Source organism: Pristiophorus japonicus, chromosome 16 (assembly GCF_044704955.1).
Source record: "Pristiophorus japonicus isolate sPriJap1 chromosome 16, sPriJap1.hap1, whole genome shotgun sequence".
In the NCBI taxonomy this organism is placed as follows: Eukaryota; Metazoa; Chordata; class Chondrichthyes; family Pristiophoridae; genus Pristiophorus; species Pristiophorus japonicus.
This window is the reverse complement of record NC_091992.1, coordinates 17121045-17138704: the sequence shown is the minus strand read 5'-3', so window position 1 is coordinate 17138704 and position 17660 is coordinate 17121045. Positions and strand designations below refer to the sequence as shown.

General features: G+C 47.9%; 1 protein-coding gene across 3 annotated transcripts in view; it reads left to right on the top strand.

Annotated features, from left to right (window-relative positions):
• The window catches only part of cuedc1b (CUE domain containing 1b), a 173818-nt gene that overhangs the window by 125220 nt on the left and 30938 nt on the right, over positions 1-17660 (top strand). For all 3 annotated transcript variants that reach the window (XR_011587243.1, XM_070857052.1, XM_070857053.1), the window contains 2 exons: positions 11064-11191; positions 14822-14948. Coding sequence is in view for 2 of the 3 variants with exons in the window: in XM_070857052.1 (XP_070713153.1) it covers positions 11064-11191; positions 14822-14948 (255 nt within the window). In the remaining variant the exon portion in view is untranslated. The remainder of the gene's footprint in view (positions 1-11063; positions 11192-14821; positions 14949-17660) is intronic.

Below are 17660 nucleotides of genomic sequence, written 5' to 3'. Positions count from 1 at the left end.
GAGATGAGGAGAAACTTCTTCACCCAGAGAGTGGTGAACCTGTGGAATTCTCTACCACAGAAAGTAGTTGAGGCCAATTCACTAAATATATTCAAAAGGGAGTTAGATGAAGTCCTTACTACTCGGGGGATCAAGGGGTATGGCGAGAAAGCAGGAAGGGGGTACTGAAGTTTCATGTTCAGCCATGAACTCATTGAATGGCGGTGCAGGCTAGAAGGGCTGAATGGCCTGCTCCTGCACCTATTTTCTATGTTTCTATGTTTCTATGGTTGAGCGATTTATAATCAGGGCTGCTCGAGGGCAGAATCAGAGGAGTGCAGACATCTTGGCGGGGGTGGGTGGGGTCTTGTGGAGCTGAAGGAGATTCGAGTTGGGGAGGGGCGATGACATGGAGCGATTTGAAAATGAGGATAAGATTTTTGTTTGAAAGGGTAGATCGGGCTACAGTAACTTTGCGCCCCTGGAAAATAAATTGTTTTCTGATGCTGACCATTTCTGAGTCACTTTGCACAAAACATTTCTTTGTGATGTACGAGGTAAAATACGACCCCTGGACTAAAAAGCCCTCAATGCCAGCAGTGATCACCTCTCCGTGATTCGACTGTTTTTTTAACATCCACTGAGAAATAACAAGAGGTATCAGTTTGGTCCCTAAGGCAGCCCTCTTGTATCCGAGCCGGACGGTCGTGGGTTCAAGCCATACTCCAGGGACTTTAGCACAGTGACCTAAGCTGACACTCCAGTGTAACATTGTCGGAGGATTTGATTTCTGGATCAGATGTTAAATCGAGACCCCCATCTACCTGTTCAGCTGGACTTAACAGATCCCGTGAGACTATTACAAGAGCAGGGAGTTCTTCTGATGTCCTGGCCATCATTTATCTCTCCAATCAGTACCACCAAAACAGATTTATCTGGTCGTTTATTTTGATTGCTGTTTGTGGGCTCTTGCTGTGCACAAATAGGCTGCCGCCCCCTTCCTACTGAATAACCGTAACAACCGTTCAAAGGTTATTCATTGAGGATGTGAATGGTGCTAGAGAAATGCAAATTCTTTAATAAAAGCCCTCTGTTTAGTATGTCTGTCTGTCCGCACCTGCACCGTGGTGTTGACCATTATTGATTCAGATAGTCAGCAGCTTCAGCAAAGTCCCTCTAACTGCCAAACCCTCTGTTTCGGTAACTTGGTACTTTCCCAAAGTATCTCTGGAATTGTCCCCTCCCGATCCACACACCTGCACCTCTTCACCCCGCCTCCCTCCCTCGCATCAACATCACAGACTTCAACGCAGCCACAACGACTGAGTCTTCACAAACATTCATCTCAATGAGAAACGGTCACTTTCTATTCTCCGTGCAGTTCCTACCGCCATTTATGAATTTCCTTTTGTTTCTTGCTTCTAGCTTGTGCTGGTAAATATTTGGTACTGACAATATTGAATAGAGAATTTGTCTGATACATTCGTGTAACTGAAGAATGGAAAAATGCTTCGACAGAATATCTGAAAAGGGTGTCAAATCTCCTGTGTTGTAGGAGATATAATTTTTGTTATAGAAACATAGAAACATAGAAAATAGGTGCAGGAGCAGGCCATTCAGCCCTTCTAGCCTGCACCGCCATTCAACGAGTTCATGGCTGAACATGAAACTTCAGTACCCACTTCCTGCTTTCACGCCATACCCCTTGATCCCCCGAATACTAAGGACTTCATCTAACTCCCTTTTGAATATATTTAGTGAATTGGCCTCAACTACTTCCTGTGGTAGAGAATTCCACAGGTTCACCACTCTCTGGGTGAAGAAGTTTCTCCTTATCTCGGTCCTAAATGGCTTACCCCTTATCCTTAGACTGTGACCCCTGCTTCTGGACTTCCCCAACATTGGGAACATTCTTCCTGCATCCAACCTGTCCAAACCCGTCAGAATTTTAAACGTTTCTATGAGGTCCCCTCTCACTCTTCTGAACTCCAGTGAATACAAGCCCAGTTGATTCAGTCTTTCTTGATAGGTCAGTCCCACCATCCCGGGAATCAGTCTGGTGAATCTTCGCTGCACTCCCTCAACAGTTATAGATTGCTTCAGATGAAGACGTGCCTTATCTCCGGCTCCCTCACACCAGGGAGATGACATTTTGAGATGCAGTATATGAGTAATTTGAGACATGACTTGGTAAGTGTAGCAGGCTTGGGACAAACGCATGACTTTGGACCAATGGTTCTGAAAAATCTCCACCACTGGAGTTCTCCTCGCATTATGCCTGGATCTGTTGCAGACTAATTGATGCCGATCGGTTGCTATGATTAGTCAGCAACTCAATTATCGTTTGTCCTGCGGCTACTGTACAAGGCGAGCTAGGTGGACCTTGCTCATTTTTCATCCAGTGATTCCTTTGTTCTGGTGACACCTTTGGTCTGGTGGCTGTAAGTAGACCAAACCCGTGTGCACTGAGGGAAAAAGGCCGTGTGTATCGGCCCTTCAGTCTCTCCAAAGGCCCAACAGCACCACAGGTACTTCCCTGCACCGGCACCAATTTAGGGGGAGCAATTGAATGTTAATATTGCCGGACCAGTGCAACCCCAATATTTTTTTACTTCACTCAGGGAAGCCTTGTTGCCAGGTGATGGACACTGCACGCAGCTCATAGGTCACAGCAGGTCATGGGGACATTTTATAAAGAAGGCCCATTACCACCACTTCAGGACAACGAAAGAAGGACTGGTAGAGACTTGCAGCACGGAAGGAGACCATTCGGCCCATCGTGTCCGTGCCGGCCAACAAAGAGCTATCCAGCCCAATCCCGCTTTCCAGCTCTTGGTCCGTAGCCTTGTAGGTTAAGGCACTTCAAGTGCACATCAAGTACTTTTTAAATGCATTTATATAGCTCCTTTCATGACCTCAGGAGCGCTTTACAGCCAATGAAGTACTTTGAGTGCAGTCACTGTTGTAATGTACAAAACGGGGCAGGTAATTTGCGCACAGCAAGCTCCCACAAACAGCAATGTGGTAATGAGCAGATAATCTGGTTTTGTTATGTTGATTTGAGGGATAAATATTGGCCAGGACACCGGGGAGAACTCACCCCCTCTTCTTGAAATAGTGCCATGAAATCTTTTACGTCCACCAGAGAGAGCAGACGGAGCCTCGGTTTAACGTCTCATCCGAAAGACGGCCCCTCCGACAGTGCAGCACTTCCTTAGTACAGCACTGGAGTGTCAGCCGAGATTTTTGTGCTCGAGTCCCTGGAGTGGGACTTGAACCCACAACCTTCTGACTCGGAGGCGAGAGTGCTACCCTGACATAGCTGACACTAAGGACGGGTAATAAGTGCGGCCTTACCACAGTCACCAACACCCGAATCCTGTGAACAAATTTCATGAGCAAACAAATGGGGAAAGTAATGGGGCAGCCAGAAGTGAGACTCCAAGTCACTACTGAGGTTTTCTCGTCTGTCCCAATCAAACTGGTGTTTGGTTTGTCCTCCCAGGGTGCAATTAATCGTGTGTTGCTGGTGAGCTTTCCCGGAGAAGGAAACATTAAGCATAATTGTGCAGGATTTCCTTCGCTGGTGCGGTTTTTAAATGACGTTGCGTTTTTCACCGGTTAGAAATTGCGACGAAACGGGTGAAAGGCAGAACGTTTCTCTTTGTGTGTTCGTAAAAAAATAGACTTGGATCTGACCCGGTGCGCAATCTTGAAATGGGACCCTGCGCTTTTCCAGTCACGTGACTGCCCTGATGAGTCCCACCTCTCAGCCGTGTTGTGTGACTGATGAGGTCACCAGTAATTCCATCTGTGGCCACCACACGCCCGTTTGACCCACCCCCCAGCCCCAACAAGAGCCCATTGCATTTGCATCGCCCTCCCCTGCGACCTCCACCACCGACAAGGACAGCAATGTCGCAGAAAGATGATCACCTCCCCAAGTTCCCCTCCAAGTCATGCGCCATCTTAACTCCCTACAACGTCATTCCTTCATCATTGCTGGGCCAATATCCTGCAGTTCCCCACCACATTACAATAGGCCACAGCTGGAGTACTGCGTGCAGTTCTGGTCACCACATTACATGAAAGATGTGACCGCACTAGAGAGGGTACGGAGGAGATTTACGAGGATGACGTCTGGACTGGAGAATTTTGGCTACGAGGAAAGATTGGTCACGCTGGGCTTTGTTTCCTTTGGAGCTGAGGGGAGACCTTACTGAGGTGTATAAAATTATGAGGGGCCTAGATAGAGTGGATAGGAAGGACTTATTTCACCTCGCAGAGGGGTCAACAACCAGGGGGCATTGATTTAAAGTAATTGGTGGAAGATTTAGAAGGGATTTGAGGGGAGATTTCTTCACCCAGAGGGTGGTGGGGGTCTGGAACTCGTTGCCTGAAAGGGTGGTAGAGGCAGAAACCCTCACCACATTTTAAAAAGTACTTGGATGTGCACTTGAAGTGTTGTAACCTACAGGGCCACAGACCAAGAGCTGGAAAGTGGGATTAGGCCGGGATAGCTCTTTGTCGGCCGGCACGGACACGATGGGCCGAAATGGCCTCCTTCCGTGCTGTAAATTTCTATGGGCTCGATTTTCCCCAGTGCCGTTTTTTGGAGTATTTGAAGAGTTACGCCCGTTTTATTTGGGCCTGACTACGGCAACAAAAAAAAAGTTGCAAGTTTCCCCGTTTTAACTTGTGGACGTGGCCCCGGCGTGCACATTGTCCTTAAGCTCTGTGGGTGGAGCCTAAGATCTGCGGCAAAAAGCTTGGGTTGCCAGGGTAACGGGGGACACACTGTGAGCCGAGGCTGGAAAGTGAAACATACGAGACATTCTGGCCAGCTCACAGCAACCTGCACAAGCACTTTGCACTTTGCACATTGCAGCTATTTAAGGCAGCAGCTTACCAACATGAAAATATTAGTCTTTGTTCCAAAAATCTACCCTGGAAACTGTATGGATTGGAAAGGCCCCCCCCCCCCCTCCCACCCACTGCCGGTGCCCAGTACCACTCCTAGCCCAGACTGAAAGGCCTCCCCCTCCCCTGGAGCCAGGTGCTGCTCCTAACCCTGACTGAATGCGCCCCCCCCCCCCCTCTCTCCCTCTCTGCTGCTGCTGTCCCCGGCCGTGGAACTGGATCTTCTGAGCTGATTTTGTTAACTGCCCAGAAGGTTTTTCAGAGCTGACACATACGCCGACTTAAGAAAAATCGGAGCTGGCCAAACTTACTTAAAGGGCCAGAATTGGCGCAGGTGGCAGGTTACACCCCCAATGAGGTCAAAAAAATCGTAGCCCAAAAGAATCCTACCTAAGTGAGTTACGCTGGCGCAGAAACTTTGGGGAAACTTGGAGATTCGAATTTACTCCCCCCCCAAAAAAAGGTGCACGGCAAAAAAAAACGGCGCAGATAATTGGGGAAAATTGAGCCCTACGATTCTAACATCATTGTGGGAGCACCATAGGCACGAGGACTGCAGCCGTTCAAGAAGGACCACTACGACCACCATCTCGAGGGCAACTAGAGTCGGGCAGTAAATGCAGCCTTGCCAGTGTCGTCTGTGTCGGAAAACCAATCTGGAATGATAATTCTGTATCCTGATGCTTCAACCGTTGAGGAGTTAATCACTATCGACCAGAGAACCTCCACATCCATAAATCTGGCCAAATGTCAGCCATGGGGATTGAGGGAAATGCAGTAAGGTTAATCTATATTTGTCCGTGTATCGGCCAAAAGCAATATCTTAATGTAACTACCCAATAACCCTGTTGTTTGTAGCTCTGTCGTTCCAGTTGGGTTCATTATTGCAATGTGGTTCACTTTTAATTGCCAAGACCCCTGATTCGTTGGGGAAAACGTGTTCGAGAAGGATTATTGGATTCCTAATCAAACGTGCTCAGTACTGTTAAAGAAAGAAAGACTTGCATTTATATAGTGCCTTTCACGACCTCAGGACGTCCCAAAGCGCTTTACAGCCAATTAAGTACTTTTTTTGAAGCGTAGTCACTGCTGTGATGTGGGAACCGCAGCAGCCAATTTGCGCACAGCAAGCTCCCACAAACAGCAATGTGATAATGAGCAGAGAATCTGTGTTTTTTTTAATGTTATGTTGATTGAGGGATAAATATTGGTCAGGACACCAAGAATAATTCCCCTGTTCTTCTTCGAAATAGCACCGTGAGATCTTTTACGTCCATCTGAGAGAGCAGACGGGGCCTCGGTTTAATGTCTCATCTGAAAGACGGCACCTCCGACAATGCAGCACTTCTTCAATGCTGCACTAGTGTCAGCCCAGATTGTTGTGCTCAAGTCTCTGGAGTGGGACTTGAACCCACAACCGTCTGACTCAGAGGCAAGTGTGCTACCCACTGAGCCACAGCTGACACTGCATTTCTATTTAAATATAAGAGCGTTGCCTTGGATTTAGAAAGTTGAAGTAAATCGCACCTCAATTATGCTCGCACCCCCACTCTTTTTTGCATAGGTTAATGTCTATTGGTGCCTGTACATGTGCAGGAGAAGCTGGTGGCCCTCTGACTGCAGGCAGTATAACTTGCCTGGAGGGACAGGACCTGCATAGCAGCTTCCCGACTGCTCCCTCAATGGCTCTGCAGTTAAAGGCGTCGCCCATCATCATCATCATAGGCGGTCCCTCGAACGAGGATGACTTGCTTCCACATGAGTTCACAGATGTTTCAATGAAGGACCCGATGTTCCAGTCCTGAACTCCAGTTGAAGGGTGGGAGATGTCTGTGCGTGCATTTTTTTAACGTGTGGTTGCACACCAGCCACCGCACGGGCTTGACCGAGCTAGGCCTTTATCTATTGGCAAGGATTAACCAGGACGACTGGAGACCTGCTCTGCTGCACGGACCTAGTGCGCACACAGTGTAGGCTGGCCCGTGCTGCCCCTGGGCCCTCGGCCCTCGATGTTCCAGGGCCTAGCGCTCCAGCTCCATATAGGCGCCACCCAGTGCAATACCGAACCACACAGATCAGTTTGCTTCCCAGTTTGTGCTGAGGTGGTTGATCCAGGTTTCCTGAGTGAGATTAAGCTGTGGTGCCTTTTATGGTTGAACGGCCTGCCACCATTCACTCTCTCAACTCACGTGGATGAACCATTCCCCCATGGAGCCATATTCCGGCAGCAGTCAGCGCCTTCAGGAGGGAATGGGAGGGAGAAAAAAAAAACACCAGATAATGAGATTCTCCCCTTAAATATCATGCACGTTGCCAAGAATTTATTTGTTGCATTACAGAAATTCCTACTCGGCAAGCACAACAAAGCACCTGTCTTGGATTAGCAAAAACGACGGCAGACGTATGAGGCCTCCTCTCCCTCATGATCTTCATAGCAAAGATTTTGGAAGAGCTTCAATCGCATAATCTCCATTTAAAGAATCACATAAGACAACCATACTTTTGAAGCTGTCCCCAGGCATATTTAAAAAAACGAGTTTCTGCCAGTATCTCCGATCAGGCAATGCAAATTCCAGCTCCATAACTCTGCTGCTGCCCTGTGGGGAGACGCAAGGTCTCAAAGCTTTTTATTTGCACATCCAGGCCCGAAAACAGAGCTCCCTCTCGCCTTGTCCCTCTTCCTTTCTCTTCCCGTTCTACATGATTTGTGATCACACCCCTCCCTCATCCCGTCACTTTATGGAATCAGGGAAGCCAGTCACGAAACTAAGAAAGGCCCAGGCTGCAACTGAGGCCTAGGAGTGAGTAGCCCATATTTGTTTCCACGTGGTCTTACTTTTAGATTTTACTTCGGGTAAAGTTAAGACAAAAAAGGAATAGGAATTGTGCTGTAAAGTGCACAAAGGACAGAGCTTTTCTTTTTTAAGTAAGACAGTCCTTCCCGAAAAAGAATTGACAGTAGGTCGAATCAAACATCTGACCCTGCGTGTTTGCTAGTTTGATATAAAGAACAGTACCGATTATGAGACCGTGGAGTAGTCTCATCGAAGACCAGTTCAAAAGTGGAGGAAGAGAAAGAAACGTTTTAGGAACAGCAAAAATATAACACATCAAAAAAAATTGAGATCAGGCTGCTATGAGAAGGAATTTTCAATTCAATAAGCACCTTAGCAAGTCCACCAGTAAGTCCCAAATGACTTTATATACAATGAATTATTTTGAAGTGCAGTTACAGTTGCTATGTAGCCATTTTGCACAAAGGAAGGTCCCACAAAGTGCAACAAGATCATTGACCCATTGTTCTATTTTTTTGGTGGTGTTTGAGGGTTGAATGTTGTCCAGAATACTAGGCGAACTCCCTGCTCCTTTTCAAAGTGCATTGGAGTCTTTAATGCCCAATTAACCAAGAAGACAGAGCCTCAGTTTAACATCTCATCTGAAAGACAGTGCATCACACAATGGCAGCACTCCCTCAGTACTGCACTGAAGGTTCAGCCTAGGTTATGGGCTGAAGTCCTGGAGTCGGGGTCGAGAGAGGTGGTGATGAGGTAGAGCTGGGTGTCGTCAGCGTACATGTGGAAACTGACGCTGTGTTTTCGGATGGTGTCGTTGAGGGGCAGCATAAAAGATGAGAACTAGGAGGGGGCCAAGGACAGATCCTTGGGGGACGACACGGGTAACTGTGTGGGAGCGGGAAGGGAAGCCATTGCAGATGAATCTATGGCTATGCCTGGTATAGATAAGAATGTAATCAGGTGAGTGCAGTCCCACCCAGCTGGACGACGGCGGAAAGGCGTTGGAGGAGGGTGAGTAGGGTTGTCAACCGTGTCAAAGCTGCAGACAGGTCAAGGAAGACAAGGAGAGAGAGTTCACCGCGGTCATGTAGGATGCCATTTGTGATTTTGATAGCCATTTCGGTACTGAAACCTGATTGGAGGGATTCAAACATGGAGTTTCGGAAAAGCTGGGCATGGATTTGGGAGGCAACAGCACATTCAAAGACTTTAGAGAGGAAAGGGAGGTTGGAGATAGGGCGGTAATTTGCGAGGACAGAGGGGTCAAGGATTGTTCTTTTAAGGAGAGGGGTGAAGACGGCAGATTTGAAGGGAAGGGGGACAGTACCTGAGGGGAGAGAGAACGGTTAAGATTGTCAGTTAACGTGAGCGTCAGGAAGGGAAGTTTAGTGGGAACACGTCCAGGGTGAAGGAAGTGGGTCTCATGGACAGGATGAGCTTGGAGCGAGCTTGAGTGGAGATAGGAGAGAAACTAGAGAAAGATACGAGTTCAGGGCTAGGGCAGAGGGGGCGGGGGGGGGGGCGGGGAGAACCTTCAAGGAAGTTTGGCCTGATGGGCTCGGGAAAGGGAGGGAAGCAGCAGCGGCAGCTGATCAGATGGTCTCAATCTTCGAGATAAAGAGGTCCATGAGCTCCTCGCACTTGTTGGAAGTGAGGATGGAGAGAGGGTGAGAGGAGATGGGTTGAAGAAGACGGTTTGCAGTAGAGACAAGTAGCTGGGTGTCACCTTTGCATTCTGGGATGATCCTGGAATAGTGAGCAGTTGTGGCAAGAGATGAGCCGGACCCGATAGTGCTTTCTGTGGTTCAGCCAGATCTGGCGACGAACGCCATAATCCCTTCATGCCTTGGACTTGCGGGGGCAGAGATGAGGGCTGCACCAGGAGGAACGGCCACGGTGGGAGAGAGTAATGGTTTTAATGGGGATGAGGGCATCAAAGGGTGGAGATGAGGGCGAGGTTGAGCAGCTCGGTGGCTGCAGAAATGTTGTGATGGAATGGAAGGCCAAAGGCTGGACAGTCGGGATTTTGGAAGTGCCGTTGTAAGTGAATTGGGAGCTCGTTTTTTTTTCCAGAGGCGGACATAGGCATAGTTCGTTCTGTAGATGGGAGAAGGAAGTGGCAAAGGGACATAGACAGAGTAAGGGGGTGGGCAAAGCTATAGCAGATGGAGTTTAATATAGGGAAGCGTGAGGTCATCCAAGAATGACCAATTGGAATACTTTCTAAATGGCAAGAGAATACACATTGCGGAGGAGGAAGGGAGTTGGAGTTCTCGTGTACTCAAATCACTAAAAACTCATGCACGGCTTCAAAAAGTAATCCAAAAGGCTTAACTGAATGTTGGTCTTTATCTCGAGGGGGGCTGGAATATATAGGGGAGGAAATGATGCTTGGGTGTTGAGCCTTGGTCCGAGCCCAGCTGGAGTACTGGGTTCGGTCCTGGGCACTACATGCTCGGGAAGGATATATTGACCTTGGCTGGGGGCAGGGAACAGCGCATATTCACCAGAATAATACTGGGTTTTACAGGGTTGATTTATGAGGACCGGTTGTATTTGCTTTAATTTGGAAATTTGAGGGGTGAGTTGTTTTTTAAAAAAAAATGAAGGGATTGAGTAGGATATACACAGAGAAACAGTTTCCTCTGTTGGGGGAAATCAAGAACAGTCTTAACATTAGAGCTCAGGTCATTTCAGAGCGAAATCAGAAAGCACTTTTCACACCGTGTAGTGGAAATCTGGAACACTCTCCCCGAAATAATGCTGGGTCAATTAACAATTTCAGTGATCAGTAGATTTTTGTTGGGTAAAGGATATCGAGGGATTATGGAACAAAAGCAGGTAAATGGAGTTGAGATACAGATCAGCCGCAATCTGACGGGAAAGCAGAACTGGCATTAGGGTCTTACTCCTGTTCCTAATGTTCATAAGGTCTGTTCATCTCTGTAACTTGAGATACTTGCAAATTACTGGGTAAGAGGATTAGTCACTCCCTGAGGCTTCATCTTGTGCATCTAAGAGGCAAAGAAAGATAATAGCTAGGGACATCCCTGACTTGAAAGGTGTGAGAATGCTGTGATGGGAGGGGGTAACAATAAGATGGGTGAGGTGGGATGGGCAGAATGGCCTCCCTCATCCCTATTTATCCAGTGATGTGGTGTTCTTGTGACCGGCTTTGCGCGCTCACCATAAAAAAGATAAAATTGGCAAACCCTTTTCTATTTCTGAAATCCGTTCAGATTGCCGCTTGAAGGCTCTTTGAAACAATGAAGCGTTTTGTTTTTAAAGTCAGGAGATAAGAATCCAGTCTGGTAAAATCTTAGGCAGTTTTAACTTTTTTCTCTCTCGCTCTCTCCTTCCCTCGTTCAGATTTTGGAGCGGACGCTGGAGCCGGACAGTTCCGATGAGGAGCCTCCTCCCGTCTACTCTCCTCCTGCCTACGACATGCACGTATTCGACCGGCAGTTTCCGCATGTCCCTCCCCTGCCACCTCGACGGTAAGAAAGACTTGCATTTATATAGCGCCTTTCACGACCACCGGACATTTCACAGCGCTTTACAGCAGACTAAGTAGTTTTGGAGTGTAGTCACTGTTGCAATGTGGGAAACGTGGCAGCCAATTTGCGCACAGCAAGCTCCCACAAACAGCAATGTGATAATGACCAGATGATCTGTTTTTGTTATGTTGATTGAGGGATAAATATTTTCCAGGATACCAGGATGTAACTCCCCCTGCTCTCCTTTGAAATAGTGCCATGGGATCTTTTACGTCCACCTGAGAGCAGACGGGGCTTCAGTTTTTAACGTCTCATCCGAAAGACGGCTCTCCCAACAGTGCCGCACTCCCTCAGCACTGCCCTGGAGTGGCGGCCTCGATTTTTGTGCTCGAGTCCCTGGAGTGGGACTTGAACCCACAACCTTCTGAGTTAGTGCTACCCACTGAGCCACGGCTGGCACTGGTAAGCACGGCGACTGCATGATGTGGGCTCGAGCCAGTGACGCTTTCCAGCTGGGATTGGTCCGTGTGGCCCCACATCCGTTTGTGGTGCCTTTTGGTCAACACATCGCTCGGTCGAGTCACACCAAGGCCAGCTCCTGAACCTTGGGAGACATTACACCGTTTGACAATGACGGCATAGTTAGCATCAGTTCTTATGTTGCACCGGATTCGGCCGTCTGTCCTTTAGCAGAGGACGGCTCCCTCTCTAAATAATGATGTGAACAGGGAGGTCACTTTTGCTTCAGCTTGGCTCATGGCCAGCAGCAGACAGTGGCTGATACCAAACACCCACTGAAGGTATCTGGTCACCTCTTTCAATTGCTCCTGTTATTGGAAGGAAACTTGGAGGTGATGGATGTTCCCATAACATTGCAAGGCTCGGAAGTGTTCATAGAACGGTTGCAGTACAGAAGGAGGCCATTTGGCCCATCGAGCCCGTGCCGGCTCTCTGCAAGGGCACTTCACCTAGTCCCACTGCCCCGCCCTTTCCCCGCAGCCTTGCAAATTTTTTTTCCTTCAGGTACTTATCCAATTGCCTTTTGAAAGCCACCATTGAGTGTGTCTCCACCACCCTCTCAGGCCGCGCATTCCAGATCCTAACCACTCGCTGCGTAAAAAAGTTTTTCCTCGTGTCGCCTTTGGTCCCTCTGCCACTCACCTGCAATCTGTGTCCTCTGGTTCTCCACCCTTCCGCCAATGGGAACAGTTTCTCTCTCTCTCTCTCTGCTCTGTCCGGACCCCTCGTGATTTTGAACACCTCGATCAAATCTCCTCTCAACCTTCAAATATCCTTTAGGGAAGGGAATCTGCCGTCCTCACCCGGTCTGGCCTATATGTGACTTCAGTCCCCCACCAGTGTGGTTGACTCTTAACTGCCCTCTGAAATGGCCTAGCAAGTCACTCAGTTGTATCAAACCACCATAAGATGGCCTGCTACCACACACTAGGCCTTGCCAGCAATACTCACATCCCGAGAACCAGTATTTAAAAAAAATACATCAGAACACTCCCGACCCCTCCCCATCCCCAACTCTCAGCAGTGCTGTCTATTCAGGAAATGTGCCTCATTCGCATGCAGCAACTGAAGCACCATAACTGTAAGTCAACAAATTCAGAAGAATGTGGGCTACAGACTTCTCGAGACACTGCTTGTGATGCACCCTGACTAGAGAAGGAATTCTAATGATCTCTGGATCCACAACCTGACCCACTCTGGTCCATGGACCCCAGATGGAAAATCTGTGATACGCAATGCTCACGGTAGTCTCGGCCCTACTGTGTAGTATTTGCTTTGGTTTCCTTTTTCTTTTTGCTCACTTCCGCGCTCTGACCTCCATCGGTCACGTGCCGCCCGAAGGCTGGTTTCTTTAATTAGCTCTCGGGTTGTGGGCGACGCCGGCAAGGCCACATTTATTGACCGTTCCTCGTGGTCCTGTGAACGTGGCAGTGGGACACCACCTTGAGTGGTGATCGTTGGTACAGCTGAGAACCGTGTTTCAGAGTCACATGTCTGATTGGGGAGCAGGCAGGGAAGTGGACCTGAGTCCATGTTCGGATCAGCCATGATCATATTAAATGGCGGAGCAGGCTCAAGGGGCCAAATGGGCCTACTCCTGCTCCTATTTCTTATGTTCTTATGTCATCCAGTCCACATAGAAGTGGCAGGTTCCCTTCCCTGAAGGACATCACTGAACCGGTTGGGTTTCATTGACAACCCGGCAGCGTTCTTGGTAATTTTTTATCTGCTGCTGGCCCACGTTGATGAGGTCAATCCACAGCTTGCCATGATTCGATTTGTCCTCTCAATTCATGATGCGCGCCTACCAATCGGGGTTGAGCATCTCGTATCATGACCATGGTACCAGCATTCGAATCCATATTGCCAACCTGACCACTGAGGTGAGGATTCCTTCTTCTGCCCTTTGACCTCTTCAGGCCCATGGCAGAGGATTCCTCTCCTTCCTCGATGAACTCACAGTCACCGGCACGTGTTTGCAGAGATGGCAAGCCGGGCATTGGGAAATGTTCTTCGTGTGTGAGTCGCGACTATTGCGTATCAATAAATAATTTAACCGTGGGTGGTTGGAGGAGCATCACAAATGGGCCTGCTCCTGTCTCCTTCCCACGTCCACACACACAAACTTTCAAAAAAGGATTTGCCAGGCAGTGATCAGGAATGGCATATTGCTGCTTGACCTGCCTCTCCCTCTCCTATGCTTGATCTTTTCAAACAGGACATTTTATTTTAATATATATATATATATTTATCCTTTAAACCCTCCGGAGATCTTGTGAAAAGTGATTACTTTTAGTTTCATTATCACCACAAACCTTTCAGTTTTGCAAGATGCTACATGAAGCTTGCTTTCCATCTCCAACTGCGTAGATAATGGGCTGTGAGGACACATTAACAGAAACAATATTTAAACGCCCCTTGTCAAATAGGGTCAGGCTTCACAGTTGACTGTGCCTCAGGCTGCTAAACTGTTAGTGCAGTGATTAAACGTCGTGGGGTGGCATTACTGCAACAGAATTTGTTGCTCGATCCATTGGGTCTCACTTTGCTTTTCCCCTCCAGTTGTTTCCCCCTCAACCTGAGGGTGGATCTGGGACACTTTTTAAAATTCGTTCCTGGGATGTGGGCGTCGCTGGCAAGGCCGGCATTTATTGCCCATCCCTAATTGCCCTCGTGAAGATGGTGGTGAGCCGCCACCTTGAACCGCTGCAGTCTGTGTATTATTGTTTTTCGTAGCAGTTTGTTACAACTGTGCGGCTCGCTGGGCCATTTCAGAGGGTATTTAAGAGTCAACCACATTGCTGTGGGTCTGGAGTCACATTTAGGCCAGACCGGGTAAGGATGGCAGATTTCCTTCCCTGAAGGGCATTAGTGAACCAGATGGGTTGTTACAACAATCCGGTAGTTTCATGGTCACCATTACTGATACTAGCTTTTGATTCCAGATTTATTTAATTAACTGAATTTAAATTCCCCAGCTGCCGTGGTGGGATTGGCCTGTTTCTGTGCTGTACATTCTATGTAAGCAGTGCCATGGGAGATGTGCTATTAATATATAAAATGTGGCCCGCCCAAGTTGTGGTTACGTTCCTGACTCCATTTTGGCTGCAGGCTCGACACTCCGAATTCTGGCGGGAGCCAATCTCAGAGACGCTATCGGAACTGGAATCCACCGTTACTTGGCAACCTTCCCGACGACTTTCTGCGAATTTTACCACAGCAGCTTGACATGGTGCAGGTGAGCTGGATTCTGCTTTTGTTCATTGAGAAACCAAGGCCCATGATACGGGGCTGGAAAGAATAGCCGACCAGATGTGGTAAGCACGATGTAGTGGTTAATTGATGCCAAACTTAGCGGAGGTAGTGCTGTGAAGGGGATTAAAAAGTTCCAAATTTGAGATCCTGGAAAATAATGAGTTAGAGTAGGAAACAGCAGATGCAGCGAGGAGAGCCAGGGAATGTAGAACCATGTATTCGGATTTTAGAAGGAGCAAGAGAAGAGACAACAACAACTTACAGTTACATGGTGCTTTTAACATAGAGAAACATCCCAAGTTGTTTTGCCGAGGGATGAGGAAAACTGGACGCTGGCCAAAGATGGACAGATCAGGAGGAGTGGCCAAATGCTTGGGGAAAAGAAGTGAGTTTTAAGGAGAATCTTAAATGAGGCAAAGGAGGTTGAGAGGCAGAGGGGTTTGGAGAGGTCATTCCAGAGAATGGAGCACAGTCTTCAATGATGAGATGAAGGGAGGAGGGAGATGCACAAGAGGCTAAAGTTGGAGTGTTTGGGAGAGGTTGTCGTGCTGGGAGAAGTTAACAGATATAGGAAGTGTTGGGGCCATGGAAGGATTTAAATAGCAAGATGAGAATTTTACATTGGCGGCTTTGGGAGACTGGGAGCCAGTATAGGTCGGCAAGTATAGGGGTGATGAGCAAGTCCATAAATTGGAACTCACCCAACAGTAAAAGGGAATATTATTTGAATGGGGAGAAATTACAACATGCTGCGGTGCAGAGGGACCTGGGAGTCCTTGTGCATGAATCCCAAAAAGTTAGTTTGCAGGTGCAGCAGGTAATCAGGAAGGCGAATGGAATGTTGGCCTTCATTGCGAGAGGGATGGAGTAAAAAAGCAGGGAGGTCCTGCTGCAACTGTACAGGGTATTGGTGAGGCCGCACCTGGAGTACTGCGTGCAGTTTTGGTCACCTTACTTAAGGAAGGATATACTGGCTTTGGAGGGGGTACAGAGACGATTCACTAGGCTGATACCAGAGATGAGGGGGTTACCTTATGATGATAGATTGAGTAGACTGGGTCTTTACTCGTTGGAGTTCAGAAGGATGAGGGGTGATCTTATAGAAACATTTAAAATAATGAAAGGGAAAGACAAGATAGAGGCAGAGAGGTTGTTTCCACTGGTCGGGGAGACTAGAACTAGGGGGCACAGCCTCAAAATACGGGGGAGCCAATTTAAAACCGAGTTGAGAAGGAATTTCTTCTCCCAGAGGGTTGTGAATCTGTGGAATTCTCTGCCCAAGGAAGCAGTTGAGGCTAGCTCATTGAATGTATTCAAGTCACGGATAGATAGATTTTTAACCAATAAGGGAATTAAGGGTTACGGGGAGCGGGCGGGTAAGTGGAACTGAGTCCACGGCCAGATCAGCCATGTTCTTGTTGAATGGCGGAGCAGGCTGGAGGGGCTCGATGGCCTACTCCTGTTCCTAATTCTTATGTTCTTATGTTCTATTACTTGGCTGCTCATGTCCTAACTCTCCAAGTCTCGTTCACCCATCACCCCTGTGCTCGCTAACCTACATTGGCCCCCAGTGCAGTAACGCCTTGATTTTAAAATCCCCATCCTTGTTTTCAAATCCATGATTGGTCTCGCCCCCTCCCTATCTCTGTAACTCCTCCAGCCCTGCAATCCTTCGCGATCTCTGCGCTCCTCCAATTCTGGCCTCTTGCGCATCCTTGATTTTAATCGCTCCACCATTGGCGGCCGTGCCCTCAGCTTCCAGGCCCTAAACCTCTACGCCTCTCTCCTCATTTAAGACGCTTCCTAAAACCTACCTCTTTGACCAAGCTTTTGATCACCTGACCTCACATCGTATGTGGCCCGGCGTCAAATTTTGTTTAACAACGCTCCTGGGAAGCACCTTGTGATGTTTTACTACGTTAAAGGCGCTATATAAATGCCAGTTTTTGCTGTTGTGGAGTGGGACTTAGTGCAGGAGAGAATATGGGCAGCAGTCATTTATTTGAGCTTAAGTTTATGGATGGTGGGAGATTGGCCAGGAAAGCATTGGACTAATTGAAAGTTCAGTGGAGCTGTGACCATGGTATAATTGATAAAATAGAGGCAGACAAGATGTAATATATTCTTTACGCCGTCACTAACAAACACACTCTACAAGATGGCTCCAACTGTCATCATGTGACCTTGTCACCCGCTCCTTTATTTATTTACATCAGTAGTTGCTTTACCATAGTGGTCCACTAGGGGGAAGCTCTATATTACAGGAAGGAGGACTGCAAAGAGCGAGTTTGAAGGGGAGACAGTGGTCACCCATTAGACAGCAAGCTTTTTCATAGATCCCCTGTGGCGAGGTGCTGGATAAACCTCTTCAGAGTGGGAGCAGCATTCTAATCTTGGGCATCGGGTAAATGTTTGGGCTCCTGACACAAATTAATGGACAACAAATCATGAAGGGCATGCTGCATCCATGCCTGAATTCTCGACATGTGGTTCTGTTACATGAAGGACTGTGTCAAGAGCACAAAATCGTAAAGTTTAGCTCTCCATAGAGAGTTAAGAGCTCTTGGCAGGTAAAAATAGTTTGACGCATAAAAGAGGAAACTGAGTTTGCAGTTTTAGCAATGGAAAAATGTGGAATTGGCCTGAGTCACAGGTTGGAGAATTTATTACATTTTTGTGGTGAAGGGTTATATAT